Raw genomic sequence first — 18760 nt, 5'->3', positions numbered from 1 at the left:
GGCGAGAGGCTTCACCAGAGACAGAGTGGGGAGCAGAACAGGCAGATAGATGAAGTCCACTGCTGAGGGGAGCAGTGGGCGGGCCAGGAGGGGTCTGCTCCACCATGTGGTCACCTCCAGGGCAGGCGGGAGTTGAACTCATGCAGAAGTGGCTTTAGCTTCTTAGTGCTGTGCTTTAACCCTCTGCGCCACCAGGGAGGGCCTTAGAGCTTTTTATATCTTGTCAGTTAAATCGTTGACTGTCCCAAAGCCATCAAGAAACACTTCTGTATTTTACTCAAATTTAGATTCATTGTCTCTCTTGACTTTGTTTTTCCATTGCTCTGAGTTCTGCTTCAACATTAATTACTTTCAGTACAGATGTCCAGCACCATTTATTGAAAAGATCATTCTTTTTTCACTGAATGGAAGCATTACTTCTACCCTTATTAGGTCACTCATGTTCGTGTGTGTACACAAGTAATAAGATAGTGTATGAAGTAACACAATGAACAACTCCTTCAAAGTATGTGAGGATGAGGAGGTGCTAGGAAAAAATGATTTAATTTGTGTTTAACTTGCGTAGGAAGAATTATGCTTTTTTTTTTCTGAAGTGAGGTAACACTGAACATGTTACACAGCTTGCCTGTTTCACTCAGCTATTTCAGACCTTCCCTGTATAAATACATAGCCTCATTCTTTAACACCTACAGAGCATTCTGTTACATGAATGAACATTCTTTTTTGGGACATTTCTTTTAGTGATGACTTTTTGGAGGGCTTTATTTTCTCCTCATTACTTGTAATGCTCCAGGAGAGGTCATGTGCTCCCATCTCTTCACATTTGTGTGTTTCCGAAGGTGAGTTCTAGCAGTAAAATGATCTGTTAAAGACAATACGCATATTTTAAATTTGGATAAAAGTTGACTAGGTGACATCTCTACAGAGGATGTCATCAGTCATAATAATTTTTCTTTCATACCCTAATTAACAAGTTTTGAAAGATTGCTTTTAAGTGGCTTTGTTTAAACTTATCCAAAAATATTATTGTTCAAAATAAGATTATTGGATTAGTCAGTGCTGACCAGTGGTCACTGGAAGTCAGAAGGTGGAACAGACAACTCATTGAGATTTTCAGGATTCTTTCAAATTGTTTTTCCCATCCCCACCTCTTGTTTTTGGTAGCCAGACAGTTCATGTGAACTCTCCAGGGTGAGTTCAAGAGGTGACTGGCTGGGCTAGGCTGAGCTGGGCTGGACAGGGCAGGGCAGGGCAGCGCGTGCCTGATGACAGAAAAGCTGCACTTACGGCAAATCTGCCTATTGCTCACACCAGTGCTGTAGGAAAGCATTGAAAAGCCTGAATCAACGTTGCAAATTATACCCAGTGGATTGATTTTTGGAAATTGCTCCACTCTGGCCTGGAGTTCTTCGTAGCCCACAATTCCCAGGGAGGCAAATATACTTAAAAAAAAAAAAAAATCAATTGCTATAACTTCTCTGTGTAACTTATATTTGGACAGTTTTCGAAATATCTGTTAGCATAAATTTTTGAAAATAAGCTAATGTAAAGACATCTTAGTAGGAATACACAGGAGACGTAGTGATGCAGTTACCCATTTATTCTCAGTGTGAGGAGAGGAAGGTGTCTGTCTATATAAGCCTTCAGGAGGTTTTCTAAAGGTTGAAAATATTTATTGAGAAATACTTAGTTAACCCCAGACATATACTTAACAAAAATTGAACAAATTACTTCTCCCCCTGCAACACCCTCCCCCCTCCAGTAACCATGTAAATAAGCAATGTAAACTGAGAGAATTGGGTCTCTAAGAAACAGTTTATAAAGTCTGAGCTCATTAATGACTGTCCAGATTCATTCCCTGAAACACAACTCCAGTTCTTCCCGAATAATGAGCCATTGTCTCAGTTCCAGTCCCACGCTGGCAGAATGCCAGCTAACCTTAGCTTACCCACTCTAATTTCTCATTTATATCATGTCCTATTTATCTCAGCCAATGAGATAAAAATGACTTCTTAGCCCTCAGTGACACAGTATCATAAATCGCCTACATAAACATGTAGCAAAGCAGACAGACTAAAAGAGCCAGTTCACCAGCATCAGAGGATTCGCGCAGGCTGCGAGCGAGCGACCCTTGTCGGCAGTCAGGCAGAGTCATCCCAGCAGCGCTGTGGACGCCCTTTCTTTCCTGGGTGTGAGGGAAGTAGCCTGTGCCCCTCGGGCTCTGGCAAGGCGCGCTGTTCTCAGGAGGCTTGCACCCCCGCCCCAAACCTAGAGCAGCACCTCTGCCCCTTCAATTCAGCCTTTAATTCAGGTCCTCTACTCGAGTTTCCCCTCTTTTCACGGTGGTGGAGATCTGTCTTTCAGAGTGTTAGTTGCTGTTTAAAATATTTAGCAGTTTTCGGTGTGGATTTACAGTTTCTCCTTCCACAGTGCCAACTTTGCACTTGATATATAAGTGTTTTTAAAAAAAATACTTCTAGTTTCTATTCCTGCAGTAAAATTCACTCCTCCCTCAGCAGCAGCGTTGCACCCAAACTAAGTCATCGGTGTGCTGCTAAGGCCTTGACCTTCTTTGTCTCTCAGGCATTCCTCTCCTAAACTGGCTGTGTCCGTGTCCCGGGGAATCAGAGCCTAGTTTACAGGCCTGAGTATTTCCTTCTCCCAGCTGCTCTCTGAGTCTATTTCCTTGGAATTCAGTGCCTCTAGTTCATTTTGTTTTCATCTACGGTGCTGTGAACTAGGCCAGTAGTGATGCCATCCATCACCACAGATTTCTCCCATAAAATCTGAAGATTTTCGTAATACTTGTAGCAAAACATCACTCAACTCCTTATAGCAGTGTAGGCCCCTGCTGTGTCCTCCCAGGCCCACAGTGCTCTGGTGTAATCTCACCAAGCCTAAGAAGTAATGGGCCCAGCACTGTGCTGTGCTCCCTTCTCTGGTGTCCTGGGGACATGGTCAGCTGCCAGTTGGCTCCAGGCCTCCGGGCTTCTTTCGTCCCTGCTGGGCTGTATGTTCCCACTCGCACTGGAAGTCACACATCCCGGCTTTGGGGCTCTTGTGTCACCCCCAAGGAGCAGACCCTGAGGTCGACCAGCAAGGCTCGTTGAGTTTACTGGACTCCTTGGGGGGGGTGGGGGGTGGGGAGGAGGCGGGGCGGTGTCCTGTCATCAAGGAATGCCACATGCAGGTGTCTTGGAAGACCCTGAGATGTATACAGCTAGCCGTGGAAAATTGTTAATCAAAGGCAACTCTGGCGTTTAAGCAGATGTTTTATAAAGAGGCGTAAAAAAAAAAAAAACTTCACTGCCATAAGCAGTAACCATTTGACTTGGTAGCTAGAGCATGTCCTCTACTGGGTTGATCACATTTTGCATTTTAGTCACTTGGACAGTTTTTTCTTGAGGCTCTATGCCTTACACCAAGAACTGTGTTTACGATATGTTTTCTACAAACCCTGGAACTGGTGTGAGTAATTCTCACTAGCCTGCTCAGGATTCCTGAGAGCCTAGAACTTGTGTGTGTTCTGTTTCTTCATGGTGAGCTACGGCTCCTCAAGATAATAATGGCACATGACGGGAAGAACACTCCTACCTGAGAGTGAAACCCAGAACTCTTACTGGGGTCTGTGAGGCTGTCCAGCTCTGGCTTCCCTGCTGCTTCCTCACGCTCTCCTCCTTACTCACTCTGTCCACACTGGTCTCCGTGGTTTTTTGGAGCACAGCAGCTTTTGCTGTTTTTTCTACCTGTAGAGACACGACTTTCCCCACATGAGCATGGGGTGGGGTCTCTCCAGTCCGTGCCGTCTAGCAGCTCTTCAGAGATACCTGCCCTGAGTGCCGTTAGAACCTGGTGGCGCTGAACCTGGCCTGATTTGATTCCCCTCGCTTGCACACACTTCACCCTCACCCAGTAGGGTGTTATTTATACCAACTTGTCCTTCCTCGGACTTCATGGGGCCACTAGCTATTTACACCAAGCAGTTTCCAGTGCTGAGGCCTCGCCTTCTTCTCGCAGGCGCTCAGTGCATTTGTTGGCTGAATGAGCAACATTTAGACTGATGAGTGACTGTCCCTGCACATATACTGACCCCACCACAGCAGTGCCGTCAGTTCTGGGAGCACCTGAGATTGAAAAAGTGAAATATCAAAAAGAGATTTTTATCTTTACTTTATTCTCAAATATGTAGGCCTGGCCAAGTTCTTAGCCACAGCAACTTGAATAAAAATCCTTTATCCTCTTATACTTTTTTATAGTTTATTTTTATATCATTTTGTGCATTTTCCCCATCTCAGTTGTAATCCCCATGGGCTTCCTATCACCAGATCACCCTGTGCCATCACCATATTCCGCTCCCCCCCCACTGCATCCCTTATACTTTTTAATACCCTAAATTTCCTGGGTGCCATTAAGTCCTAGCACAAGCAGGACACTCAGTTGTGCCCACCTTTCCCCACCATCTTGGTCCCCTTATTGATCCATGAAGTGTTGTGGCCTGCCCTTGTGTTTCTAGCAAATCTCGTGGCCCCAGACAGGACTCACTGTCCTCTAAACCTTAATGACGCTTGTCTGTTTCTGTGGGGGGGACTAGTCAAAGAAAGAGGTACAGATTGGTCAAGAATCTAAGTCCGAAGAGAAGCCAAAAACTTGTGAACCTCAAATAAATGCTCACATTAAATGAATAGTTTTTTGGTTCATCATCTACAAGATTAATTGCCTTTTTCCAAGTATATTAATTATTTCTTTGATGTTTTTTATGTCCCCCGTCCTTGGTGATAGATGCCTCAGAATACTTGGTATTTTTCCATTTACTAACTCCATAATGATCTTCATGATGTTAGTACAGACTCTTTAGCTCTATTTATCACGCCAGGTGCAGCACATTAGCACCAAAGAATAGAACCATAACAACAATAGCTTATGAAAAACATCCATAAATATCTCGTAAAATCATGGAATTTCTCTAAGACAGTAACATCACTTAACATCATTTGAAAGAGCTTTCATCTGTTACCCTAGAGAGAATAATAAAATATTTAAGACATAACATGGTTCTGCATATTACAAACTGGTCCTTTATGCTAGGTGGTTCTGAATTTATTGAGGTAGGCGCTTTTTTTATTTTCACGGCTCACAAATAGAACCTTTGATCATATATCATGTTGTTGCCATTTGAGTAAATGAGATGGTTTATGAGCACTGTTCATCAATGAAACGAATTCCTTTAGCATAATCTGGCACCTGCTAAACAATGTAGCTAAGTTACCTTTTTATAAATGCTCCGGTTTGCTCCCTCTTTCCTCGTTTTCATTACTTGGCCGATGATTGGCTGATAGTTGAGTAGCCTTACGTTTTTCTCTTCCTTCTCCCCTCGCACCAAGATGGAGGGAAGGAGGTGCTGTCCATGCACCAGATTCTCCTTTACTTACTCCGATGCAGCAAAGCCCTGGTGCCCGAGGAGGAGATTGCCAATATGCTTCAGTGGGAAGAGCTCGAATGGCAGAAGTATGCAGAAGAATGCAAAGGCATGATTGTCACCAACCCCGGAACGGTATGTACTGGTGTCAATGCAGTCTGAGGCCGAGCCATCTTCTTCACTAGGTTTAAATGTTTTATGAAGTCAATAACAGAACATTTACATACCTTTTGCTTCTTGTTCTTTGAGTCATTTTTATCCATTAAGTGTTTAGTAAGAAAAGTGTTGTACATACTTAGTAGTAAATTTCCCTATGAACAACTTATTCTGCCATTACAGAGAACTTTGAAGTCTTTAGGTATGTCCAAATCTAATTTTTTTTCCTTTTGAAAGAAACTGTATTTTTGTAAGTAGTGTTGTGTTTTGTAAGTAAGTTGTGTTTTACAAGCAAGAGTCGCTATGGGTCAGAAGCATTCTAAAGAAGAAAGTCTTACAGGCAACGGGAATGATCTTAATGCAAGAAAGATGGCCTTTTTTCTGAGTATAAAGGCATCATATTTTCACTACAAAGAATTGGGGAGATAAGGAAATGCACCCATGGAGACTATGAAAATGATCAGTAAGTTCATTGTCCAGAGATGACATTGTTCATCTTTCTGGTCTTTTTAGAATAGATACATGAATTTTCAAGCAAAATTTACATTATATTATTAATCACTAATACTCAGTTATGTCTCTTCTCCTCCTCCAGGAATAACCACTACCACAAAAATTGGCATTTTCCCCTAGTCTTAAATTTAAGTGTCTAATAAAAAAAGACCATGAAGTGATTTAACTAACCCCTGTGGTTGGCACCGAGACTGCCTCCAGGCTCTTGCTGCAGTAAGCAATGCTAGGTGGAGTTTTTGTGTGTGTGGACATGTATCCATGTGCATATGTATGTGTGCCTTTGGATAAGAGTGCACTTACACCTGAGGAAGGAACGCTAGAAGGGTGATTGTAGGTAAAGGTAGCTTTTTTTTTTTTTGTAAGATTTATTGATTTATGCATACAGAGCTGGGGTACAGACCAGAGGTGCAGGGGCGGTGAGAGAATTCACCACTGACAGAGTGGGGAGCAGAACAATCAGATCAACAAAGTACACTGCTGAGGGGAGCAGCGGGCAGGCCAGGAGCTGGCGGGCCAGGAGAGGTCTGCCGCACCATGTGGTCACCTCAGGGGCAGGCGGGGATCGAACTCACGCAGAAGTGACTATCTTCTTAGTGCTGTGCTTTAACCCTCTGCCACCAGGAGGGCACAAGTTAGCGTATTTTAAGGACTTTTGCTACATGTTGCAAATTGCCTTCTGGGAGGGTTATAGTTTATTCGTGGTCTAGGACTATGATAATGCCCATTTTTTCATGTTGTTTATCCTAGTTTACCAAAAAGCGAATTTTTTTTTTGTTTAGTTCAGTTTTATATCTAATTTGGTTTCTAGCAGAAATTGATCATTTGTTTATTGGCCATTCATGTTTTCTTTTGATGATGGCTATTCACACCCTTTGTTTGATTTTTCTGTTGTGACTTTTGCTTTTTTTTTTAACTTATCTTTTTGTTGATTCCTGTAGTTGTTGCAAGTATTTCCCATTCCTGTTGTTTCTTTATTTTTTTAAATGAGTTTCTGCTATTAATATATGAAGTAAAAACATAGAAATTAAAACCAGAGAGTTAAAAGATAACTAGTTTTCCTATAAGAAAAATGCTGTCTCATATACTTTTCTAATTATTATGTTTTTTTTCATAAAGGCTTTATATATTGGTATCTTGCCAGTATAAATTTTTCCAGAAATGGAGAATTAAAATAATTCCATATAAAGAAACAGTAATCTATTTAAACAAAGCTGTTGTTTTAAAAAGGCTGCCAAGTTGTTTAATAGCCTTGATTCATAAAAATAAAAACTCTGGACCAATTTTTATAGCATGACAGTAACATCTGCACAAACAAAATGTAGCTATTGCAAATAAAATATTCCAGCTAATACAAATTTTTTAAAAACAAATCTGGAAAGCGAAAGTGTTTAATAAAACGGGTTTCAACATAAAATTTGTTTAAAACTAAAACATAAATTTTACTGCTAAGTCACATAAGTAATCATTAAAGTAACTTTGAAAGAAAAATAGAAGTTATAGCACTGTGAGAGTGTGACTGATTTAATTTTTCTTCTTTAAATAGTACATAGACGTGTAGTTTTCTGTCAGTTGAATAGCTTGGTCAGAGAATGGATAGGGTTGGTGGTGGAAGGAGACGTGCCTTTTTGTTTAGGTAGGTCCACTTGAAGAGTCCCATGACACTTCATAAGTACCTTCACTCTATGGCTTTCTGTGGCATAGTTAAGTTTTTCTAAAATCCTATAATCAATAGGAGAACTGTTTAAAAATATAATGTCCTGCTGATAATCCAGGTATTAGGGTCCAAGGAGCCCCCGTGCTTCTGATTCACCCATTGCAAGTTTTAGGTCCAGTGGCATAGATAACATTAATTCCATCCCTCAGCTCTCTTATTGAGGGACTACTCTGTGAGCCAGTGAAGTGTGCATGCGTATGTGTGCTTGTGTGTATGTACATCCATATATGGACACAAAATCAGGGCACAAGGAGGGAGTCTGATGAATTGTTGAACCAGTAGCTGAGTTGCAGGTGAGACTAGGCTTCATAATCACTATAATGAATTTTAAAAAATTTATTTATGCACACAGAACTGGGATACAGGTCCTGAGGGGCACAGGGGTGGTGAGAGGATTCACCAGAGTCAGAGTGGGGAGCAGAACAGGCAGATGGACGAAGTACACTGCTGAGGGGAGCAGCTGGCGAGGCAGGAAAGGTCTGCAGCGCCATGTGAATCACCTCCGGGGTAGGGGATCGAACTCATACTGAAGCGGCTGCTGCTTGCTTGCAGTGCTGTGCTTTACCCTGCTGTGCCACCAGGGAGGGCCTATAATGGAACTTTTAAGGAATCGAGAAACTCTACACGTCTTTGGTGTGGTTAAGTTGTACGTACTTGAAACTTGATCCATGGTACAGTTTTGAAGATAATCAGGAAACCAGATTAGTCAGGATGAAAGGTTTGTGTTGGGAAGCCTGTTTGGCTGCTTGGCTTAGGAACATATTAAAATTTCTTCCATTTTTCAGTATTTATCTAAAACTATTTTTGAAGGAAGGAGATTTAATTTAATTTCATTTAATACCATAAAAGCATCCTTTCATTGTATACTTTTGAGGTTATGAAGGGTAGACTTGACTCCAGATTTCATCCTCTGAAGTACTTGCTTTGAAAGATTGCCCAGTGGTAAGAATTTTGGTAAATTTTTAAAATTTTCAAGGCATTATCATTACATTAAGTATTTTGTATATGTAGAATTTAAAAGTATTAATCATCTCCAGACATTTTGTCTCAGCCAGTGGATACCTCGGCCACTAGCAAGAATGTTTTATATTCTCTCACAAAGATGGTATTGATGGATCTAGAATTCAGAGATACTGTAGATACTTTAATCACTATTTTCTCTGTTGATATGATAAAAACGGTATCTAAAATGAAAGAAACATGATTGTATAATTCCACTTTAAAAAAATTATCTTGCTGCTTCAATGCAGAAAATATTGGGAAAACTTCTTAAACCTAAGTAACACATTTCTGCTATTGATGGGCACTGCAATGATGTTAATAATACAGGCTACCTGTGACCAAAATTGTTAACACTTAGTGAGAGCTGTGGTCAACTTTGCAAGACATTATTGAAATTTTGGCTATTAAATCACATTTAAATACTCTATAAAGATTTAAATGTAAATAGTTTCTTAACTACTGTGGTTGAATTTGTAGACATCTGTCTACCTTGTCACTGTCCTGGAGTTTTCAGATGACTGACTGGGACTGTATAGCTGCAGGTGGAGTAGCCAGCTTACCACAGTTGCTGGGGACTTCCCCAGTTTTGACACTGACACCCTCTTTCTTGAATGGACCCCATCACCAGCCAGACTCTAGCTGCTGGAACACAAGCTTATTGGCCTCCGTTTGGCTCTAAAACAGTTGAGCCATAGACCCTAGAATCTCCTAGTATGAATTTGGGTGCAATTTGGGGCAGTTCTAAGAGTTGTGTGTAAGGAGGTTGCTCTAACATAACCCTCCATGATTTTACAATCTTTTCACCAATTTAAACCTTCAGGATGAAAGGTACTTACAGACGGCTCCTTGTGTTTCAGGAACTTAAGATGGAACAAGATGTTCGCTTCTTCCTTTAGTAGACATGAAAACAATAGGGCTTTCTATTAAAAATTCAAAAGTGGCCTATGTGGACATAATTAGAGAAACTTAAGTCATTTGGCTTTTGTGCCACCATACCTTCTAATTTAAAGTGTAGAATGAAAGGAATCACAAGGTACACTAAGAACTAATGGGGAAAAATACTCTGTAGAGGAATCTGTCTGAGCATCCTGAGTTAAGTGAGCTGTTCATTGGAAATGTAAAATTAAAGCCCTCGGTTCTCTTCCCTGTGCTGTGGAATACTCCCCCTGTGCCTTTAGAGAGGTTAAGGAAAAGTTATATCTGACTGGGTGTCCTTTTAAAAGTTTAATTTCTAAAGGTTTCTCTGTGGGCTGCAAAAAAGGACAAAATCATTGTTCATTATGCCAAATGGCACAGACTCATTTACAGGATGACATTATAGTTTTTATATAGTATAGCTGCTATGATTAAAAGGTTTTAAATGACATTTTCCCTTTGGGGATGAGGCTTTCCTAGAAAAAAATCCGATTAATTTCTCCCCTACTTAGGTTAAAGTCAATACTTAAAGACTTCTTATGGGAATAAATGGCTTTGATTTTTCTCTCTAGAAACCAAGCTCTGTCCGCATCGATCAACTGGATCGTGAACAGTTCAACCCTGATGTGATTACTTTTCCGATTATCGTCCACTTTGGGATACGCCCTGCACAGTTGAGTTATGCAGGAGACCCACAGTAAGATATTTCTCGGTGTTTGTCTTAGCCAATTTCACCTTCTACTAACAGCTGAATTAGCAGAGAAATACCCTCTAGTGGATATTTTCCTTTTAAAAAACTAAAACCTGAAGTGATCTGTGTTTCCAGACTTAGGTTACCAAGTGAAACAAGTTTGGGTAGCTCCTGAAGTATCATTTCCTCGTCGTACTTGACTTCAGGAAATTATTATTCAGTAGATTATGCTTGGCAAATATGGTCAACACGAGTCCTGTGCGTTTTAAACCATTTTTTATTAATTTGTCAGTATATTTATTGCTGTTGTTATTTTTTCAGTGCTCTCTAGAGGAAAGTACCACCATATTGGCTCTTAGCACTGCTGAATTACATAGAATTCCAATTTGAGGACATTTTAGTAAGAGCTCAAGATCCCTTATAAAATCGCCGTCACCATGAAAGGAAATGCCCGTGATTTCTGACTCTTAGGATTGACATTGCCTTCCATGTTGGGGTTTCCAGCTGGCATGTTAGTGTTTTCCTGGGTGAAGACAAGATTGTGTGGGAGTGGAAATATATGCCATTATGTCTTCAAGATTTCTACTTTGTTAAACAGTTTCCTGACTTAATTTTTTCTTAAGGATTCATAGTGGGAGAAAAGGGCATGGGAGATTTTCAATTCATAAATACACTTCTGGCTGATATATTAGAAGAGGCTAAAGGGTTTTATTCTTTTTTTTCCCCCTTTGGATAAAAGTATGAAGCAGTGAACCAGGCACTGTGTAAGTACTTCTTTCTTTCCTCCATTCTCTAAAAAAAAAAAATTGTTATCAAAACGGAGAGAGCTCCAACTAAGGCCAAGAAAGGAGCAGTTTCAGTATATCAGAACATGCTCCCTAAGTCCCTTCTTGTCAGAAAAATGTTAGTAGAATGTGAGTAGGCTCTCGTGGACTCAGATGGCAGAAGTGTGAGTTGCTAAAGGAAGGCATGTGCTCCTCATCTCCAAAGGCTTCCGCAGAATCCTCTTGGGCCCTGCAGATATCACATGTTTGGCTGCCAGTATGCTTATTCCTGTCACCATATAGCGAAATTGATAGGTGCCATTTGTCTTTTTACTTTTCCAGTGGAAAAATGGGCACAGCTATAGAGCTTGGATACCAGCACACATGGGGTTCTAACACTCTTCCACTTTTACTTTCATATAGGCAGTTCAGAGGCCAGCAGTGTTCTTATCAAGTACAGGGTCTTTCTTTCAACAAACACCAGAAAATACGTATTTAAATAAAATGTGTCACTTTCAAAGAAGTTAACAGTGAGAAATGATACATGTTTTTATTGGTTTTTATGTGTCATCTTTGGAATTCTTCCCAGAGAAGTTCATCTATATAGTGATACCTCATTCTGAAACCAGATAAACAGTATCATCTTAATTACTAGGTTCCAAATGACTCTTGGTCATTTTGCCCTCAAGCCCCATATTATATCCTTTCTTAGAATGAAGGTTTGCTGCCATTAAGGATATTCGAAAGAATGCAATTTATGCTTGCACAGGCTTAATAAAACAACTGGTTATTTTGCATTTCATAGGTCCTTTCTCTTTGTCTAAGATGTCTGTCTGTCCTTTTCCTTAGGTACCAGAAGTTGTGGAAGAGTTATGTGAAACTTCGTCACCTGCTAGCAAATAGCCCCAAAGTCAAACAAACTGACAAACAGAAGTTGGCCCAGAGGGAGGTTGGTATGAACCCCATTCTTCTGTGATTAAATCACTGAGGAAGCACTTCTGGTTTATTTCAAGATTGGTGCATTATGCAATACTCCTAAGAATAGACAAAAAAATACTTTTTCAAAGAATGATACTGCACTCCTCTCTTTAGTATACTTATTCCCCCTGGCCCCCATAATTTAGTATCTTAAGGGAACATTTCCCCCTAAAAAGTCCAGCTTCTTAATAGACTGCTATCACTGAGAGCCAAATACATCTTTTATGGAAAGTTTAAAATTTGCAAAATCAGCTATTTTATCATGAATAAAATTGCATTTAATGTGACTTTTACTCCTTATTCTCAGTCGTAAGGTTAATAAATACTGTCCTCCATCTGTTGTCACTATAATAAGACAAACATAAGGTCTTACATACCAAATTCATAATTTTTACTCATGGGTAATATTTTCCCAGTATTCCAGAATCATTTGTCTTAGTTTAATTTTAAGAACAAATGGTTTTATTATCAATACACATTTCTGTCTCCATGAGGTTTTATTCCGTGGTTGTCAGAAAGCAGAGCTTTCAAGAGGGGGCATGTATTTGAATTCTGGCTTTGTTGTTAACTGTGATTTGAGCCAGTCAGCTTGTTTATAAGGGAGAGAAATAAGGCCTAGAGAGGCTGACTGAAGTGACCCTCTGTTGACGCACCCAGGGAGAAAGTGCTGGTGCAGACTTTGGATGCTCCACTTCGCTTTCCTCCGTGGGCTGCAGTAGGAGCGAGATGCGAGGCCTGAGGCGGGAGCGGCGGTCGCTGCCCCTCCTGCTAAGAATTCCTTGAGATCTTCATTGAGTTGTGAGCACGTAAAACCAGAATTACTTTATGTCTATTCTAGATGTAGATGCATCACCTAATAGTTGATAGGAATATAATTTTTACGTGTTAATTTCGAATCCCAAGCACATTTTGTTTGGACTCACCAGAAGGGTAGATTTGGCTTAGATTTTTTCTTACCTGGTTACCAGGAAAGGCTGGCTTATACCCAGGGCCTTGTGCATCGCGGCCTTCATTTCAAATAAAATGCTGCAATTTTATGTGAAAAGGTTTGAGTACCTGAATGTAAATGTGATAATGAATTCAGCTTATTTTCTGATGTTTGATGTTTGGCTTAATATTGCTTTTACAGCTGTCAGCATACTCATCATAATGGGTTCTTTTCTAGGAAGCACTCCAAAAAATTCGACAGAAGAATACCATGCGGCGAGAAGTAACAGTAGAGCTAAGTAGCCAAGGATTCTGGAAAACTGGCATCCGTTCTGACGTCTGTCAGGTGATGATGCTTCTGAGAACACAGTTACACCCATACATTGCTGCCTTTAAAAGTCTTCTATACTCAAGTTGCTTCAATTCTGAGAAGTGTTTCAGAACATATTACCTTGCAGCTAAGTGGAACATCCACCATGTATTGTTTCCTGTCACTAAAGTCTTGTTTTTGTTGTCAGTCTGTTGATTTTTGTGAGTGTGTTTGCATGGGGTTAGGGAGCACTTAGTGTACTGCTCAGTTCTGACTCAGTTCTGAATGTGGAGTGGAGGCAAGTCTGTCCTTGAAATGCACCTAACATGTATAGGTGCTTTGTCAGCAGACAGATCCACAGCTGTACAGGTAGATTCCTGAGGCAGGGTAGACACACTTTTCAGACCAGTGACTCAAACTTACATTGCAGTGAACCAGAGACACTAGTTAATCAACAGAATCAGTATACATTTCATATTTGACCCTAGTGACATTTTTTTTTCTTTGGATGAACTCCAAAGAAGATTTCAGTTAATGTATAACTGAATCACCAGTAAGTATAATGCAGAATTTTATACCAGGTTAGAGATTACCAAACCCTAGCCTATTCCTTAACTTTTCAGTTGACTCTGGCTGCAGTTGGTACTGCTGGCACTCTAGGAATTATAACTGAGGCAGTTTGCTCCAGTTCAGACTTTTGGAAGAATTCTTTGACTTCTCTTATTTGTTTGATGGTTGCATGTATTATAGTAAGTTCAGACATTCTTTGGTGTTGATTTCATAATTATAGGATTTTTTTTAAAATCAATTTTGATATTTAATTATACTGAATGATAGGATTTAATCCTATAATTAAATTATTGCTATATGATTTCATTTACCTTGTGTATCCAAAGCTAAATATCTTTACATTAAGATAAACTGTTATTGATACAGAATTGCTAAATAATTTGAGAATAATAATAAAGAGAGCTAGCTAGCTACATCCTCAAAGTCCTCAGTTATTTTGCCAAGCAACCAGTATTTTTTAGCTTAAGTACCTTTCAGAAGTGAATTATCTTACTTCTTTTGATTCTCTTAGGGCCACTTGAAGCACTATCATTTAGGTTTCTGTTTTTAGCTGTTTCTCTAAAACCATCATCCTTAAGAACATAAGAAAAAGGAGCAGAATATTTCACAGTCCACTTTTAAATGTGTTCATCTCAGTGATAAGGCTAAGGTGATTGTTTAAAGAGATCACAAAATTGTGTGAGTGTTGTGGAGATCTTCCAGTTCCATGGCATTTAAATCTGACTTTTTGGTTAACTTTTTAAAAAAGTTTTATTTATTTATGCGTACAGAACTGAGGTACAGGCCAGAAGTGCAGGGGTGGTGAGAGGATTCACTAGAGACAGAGTGGGGAGCAGAAAACAGGCCGACTGACAAAGCGCACTGCTGAGGGGAGCAGCGGGCGGGTCAGGAGAGGTCTGCCGTGCCATGCAGGTCACCTCCTGGGAGGGATCAAACTTGTCCTGAAGTGGCTTTAACTTCTTAGTGCTGCATTTACCTGCTGTGCCACCAGGGAGGGCCCGGTTAAGATTTTTTCAACAAAATCCTATAGAGCCCTAATTTGTGAAAAGATAAAAAATGACTGGTGTGTGTTGTTGTGGGTTGTGGGTGGAGGACGTATTATCCATTCCCGCTGTACCTGATTTGTGCCTCCCCCAGCCCCCAGCAGCTTCCTTCACTGAATACACTCTTTAAAAACACTGAGCCTCTTTCCCTTTCTTTTGGTAAAATGGTGCAGAATGGTCCATCCACTGCAGGTCTGTGCTCTTCGTCTGTCTGTGTCAGCACTGCTCTGGCGCCTCAGCTTACAAGTGACTGAAGCCTCCCTCTCCGTTCATTACATCCGGCATTCTGTTTGGAGATGGATAGGCAAAAGCTCTGGACCTGCTCCTTTGATTAACTGGTCAAAGAAGCTTATCTTGATTTGACTCTGAGGGTGAATATGTTTTCATCTAATAATAGTTGCCCCGTCTGGAGGACTGCCACTCTTCCAAAGATAACTGCCATCTGTTCAGAAGCCTTGCTTCCATGCTCTGATCTTCCTAATGGAAGGCTTTTAAGATTTCAGTAAAATTACCCTCACGTGTAAATGACTTAGTAAAGAGGATCACTTACTGCTTATGAGTTCAGTACTGAATACAGGAACTGCTGAATAGTTGGTTAAAAAAAAAAAAGAAGTGCATATCTGGAATAAGCTATGCAGCTACCTGAGAGAAGTTGCTCAGAGCAGAGGAGAAAGAAATCTGAACACAGGGGCATGTGGGGGTGGGGGCTCTTAACGGCAGTGTGCTTTGGTGAACTAGTTCTTGCTCACGCACATCAAGTCGTTGTGGAGACTTTCCCTAGCTCTCAGTGTTAGAACTGCAGGAAGTGTCTGTTTATCTTGACATATTAACTATTGCTTCACTGTCAGTGAATACTCTTGGATTGTGAAAGTAAATTGTTGCATGCACTGAGACTAAAATAGCAACATAAAGAAATGCCACCTTGAGAGAATTTGGAGGTGTTACTTGCTCCTCAGCTCATTCATTACCAAGTTCAAATTTTAAATGCAAAAGCCAAGCATAAGATAAAAGTGCCTTATGGGAGAATGACAAGAGTAAATGAACTTAATTGACTTTTGGCTCAAGCTGAGTACATTTTGCTGTGAAAATCATGTATTCGGACTCTTCCTTATTTCAGAATGGTGTTTAGGTGGTCATTCTGTTTGTAAATATGGGGACAGTTAGGCAAGTTATGCAAGGTGATTGATTATACAAATCAGGGACTCCATGTGAAGAGGATGAAATCTGTTACTGCAGTCTATGTCAGTCACTTGAACAGTTAACTTCTCTTGGGCTGTCTCATTCATTTCAGGAGGTCACAACAGTTTATTTACTATTCCTACATCTTATAAAACGCTTTTTATTATGGAAAAGTAGTTGCCTGTTTGGGGTATTCCTTTCTGTGTGATTATCTGCAAGTTAATCCCACCAGGTACAGTTATTCATGTTACTGTGTCTTAAGGTCTTTGTGTTTATATCTCAAAGTGGATACACAGATTTATTTTGACTTTTGATTTTTAGGGTTCCTTTAAAATTTTTTTTGAGATGTTTCATAATTACTAAAAAATTTACACAAGCTCAGATTGACAGAGGCGGTAAAATCTATTCCTTCTAAACTTGCCCTCACACAGCTCCTGCCAGTTAACCATTTTAAAAAGTGGTTCACTGTTAAGTACACACACATGCTCTCTCTCCCCCTTTTTGATCAACATTGGCATTTTATGTACTTTTCTACACCTTGATTTTCTTTGCTTAACAATGTATCTGAGAGATAACAGTTTTGTAGATAAAAGTGAGACATTGCTATCAATATGTTTGGAAATTTTACAAGTCTGATCAAACAAGAAGTGGGCAAGGGATGCAGTTATGAATGGACATAATTGCTACACTTCTTCAAAAATAAAATCTACTCTGAAAATGCACAAACAATAAATTTGTAATAATAAACAAAAAACGAAACAAAAAAATTGAGACATTGGCTGTCTGGGATACATGATGAACATGCGTCCTGTATACCCTTCCATGGTTTCCCAAGAGACATGTTCTTTGAAAAGAGGGACTGGCTCTATTTGGAGTCAATTTAGAGAAAATGGTGAAGATCTCAGAGTTGATTCAATTGCATTAATGTTAGGAAATAAAACTTAGGGTAGCTAAGAGGAGACTGTGCCCTCAGCGTGTTTGTATGTCTCCAGCTGTAGAACTATGTTCATATGGGCAAGTATCCAAAGAGGTAGATTTGGGCTTAATGTTAATAGTTCTTACTCTAAACAGTCTTATTTTCTGGCCTCCTTGGTAGCACAAGGGGTTAAATCTCAGCACTGTGAAGCTTTCAGCAGCCACTGAAACATGAATTCAATCCCCAGCCAGGGTGCTGACACACATGGTGCAGCAGACCTCTCCTGATCCCTGCTAGCTGCTCCCCTCAGCAGTGTGTTTCAGTCACTCTGCCTTTTCTGCTCCCTTATTGTCTCTGGTGAATGCTCCCACTGCCTACCCATCCCGCCCACCCTTCTAGCTTACACCCCAGTTCTTGTATGCATCAGTAAATAAAAATAAATCTTTAAAAAAAGGGAGGATCTTATTTTCTTTACAGGTGATGGTCCCCTTTCACTGGAGGTAGTAAATAAATGTAGTAACTCGCCAGTTTGAGTGTACGCTTTAGAGATAGTTGTGCTGCATGATCTAAATTTATAGCTCTTTCACCTTGAGTTTTGAGCATCGAATTTCTTGAGCATCCAACCATTTTATTCCTGAAAAACTATTATACTTTGGTCTTGTACTTTGTTTCCATATTACTGTGCTTTTAATATAGCACCTACAAAAACATGTTGAACAAAACACCAGTAATTCAGATCTTGATAGCATATCTCCAGGAGGCGCTGGATGACAAAGAAAGAACCTCCGTCTTTTTTTCCCTTCTCTCACTCTTGTAAGCCCAGCACAGGGAGATGCTCAATGTGTGTTTATTGAGTTGAGCTGGAAGGCTGGAAAGAAAGACTTTCTACTGATTAGAGATTGTAATTGGGAGAGCTAATCCTTTATACATTCATAACACAGAAAACTGATTTCTGTAGTTTCACGTCAATTCATTTTCATGTATTTTTAAACAATGCCAACTTAAGACACTTCAAAGACTAAGATGCTGTAAAGCATATGTCAGTCATTCTTTGTGCTATGCTCACCCCCTCAGTTCTGAGGAATAAGAATGACTTCTTCACTCTCTTGAATTCTAGGGAAACCTGTACCAAAAAAAAAAAAAAAAAGAAAAGAAAAGAAATGTCTTTCATGGGAAGACTAAACTATAGGTTCCTCCCATAGCCAAATCAAAGTGATTAAAACAAAATAAGTTTTCCTGTTCTGTGGCACTGTGTATTGTGGTTTATAAAGGTTGTCTTTGTGATGTTAGATCATTAAGTGTGAAACCTGGAATGGCTTTTAGTTGAGAAGTTCTTTACTGGAAGGTAGTGATGGGGTGTAGTGGTCCATGAGCTTATTTTGCAGTTTTCTGCAGGCAGTTTTTGCATCTTTGTGTACATAACCATTTTTTTCTAGGGCAAGAGTTATTTTTCTTAGATTTTCAAAAATGCCATGACCATAACAGTCTTCGAATGGTGAGTCCTAATCCATTCTCAAAAGATGGACTGGGAAGCCCCGCCTGTGAGGTCCTTGGCATCCCCTGCTGAGTAGTGTTGAGCCAGAACTGGCCCTGTGTGATCCATGGTTATCAGGGTCTGGTTCTGAGCAGTTTTTCTATTTGTTCATTTCATACTTTTTTTTTTTTT

At 40.0% G+C, this 18760-nt stretch overlaps 1 protein-coding gene across 3 annotated transcripts in view; it reads left to right on the top strand.

Moving 5' to 3' along the window:
* DROSHA (drosha, ribonuclease type III) overlaps positions 1-18760 on the top strand; it is a 102492-nt gene that overhangs the window by 37654 nt on the left and 46078 nt on the right. For 2 of the 3 annotated variants that reach the window (XM_004678069.2, XM_012721878.1), the window contains 4 exons: positions 5382-5551; positions 10289-10413; positions 12021-12120; positions 13315-13422. In XM_004678069.2, the coding sequence (XP_004678126.1) occupies positions 5382-5551; positions 10289-10413; positions 12021-12120; positions 13315-13422 (503 nt within the window). The remainder of the gene's footprint in view (positions 1-5381; positions 5552-10288; positions 10414-12020; positions 12121-13314; positions 13423-18760) is intronic. The other variant, XM_012721877.1, reaches the window with a different exon arrangement.

This window comes from Condylura cristata, unplaced genomic scaffold (assembly GCF_000260355.1).
Source record: "Condylura cristata isolate star-nosed mole 26May11 unplaced genomic scaffold, ConCri1.0 scaffold00007, whole genome shotgun sequence".
NCBI classification, from domain to species: Eukaryota; Metazoa; Chordata; class Mammalia; order Eulipotyphla; family Talpidae; genus Condylura; species Condylura cristata.
This window is presented reverse-complemented; position numbering and strand designations above follow the sequence as displayed.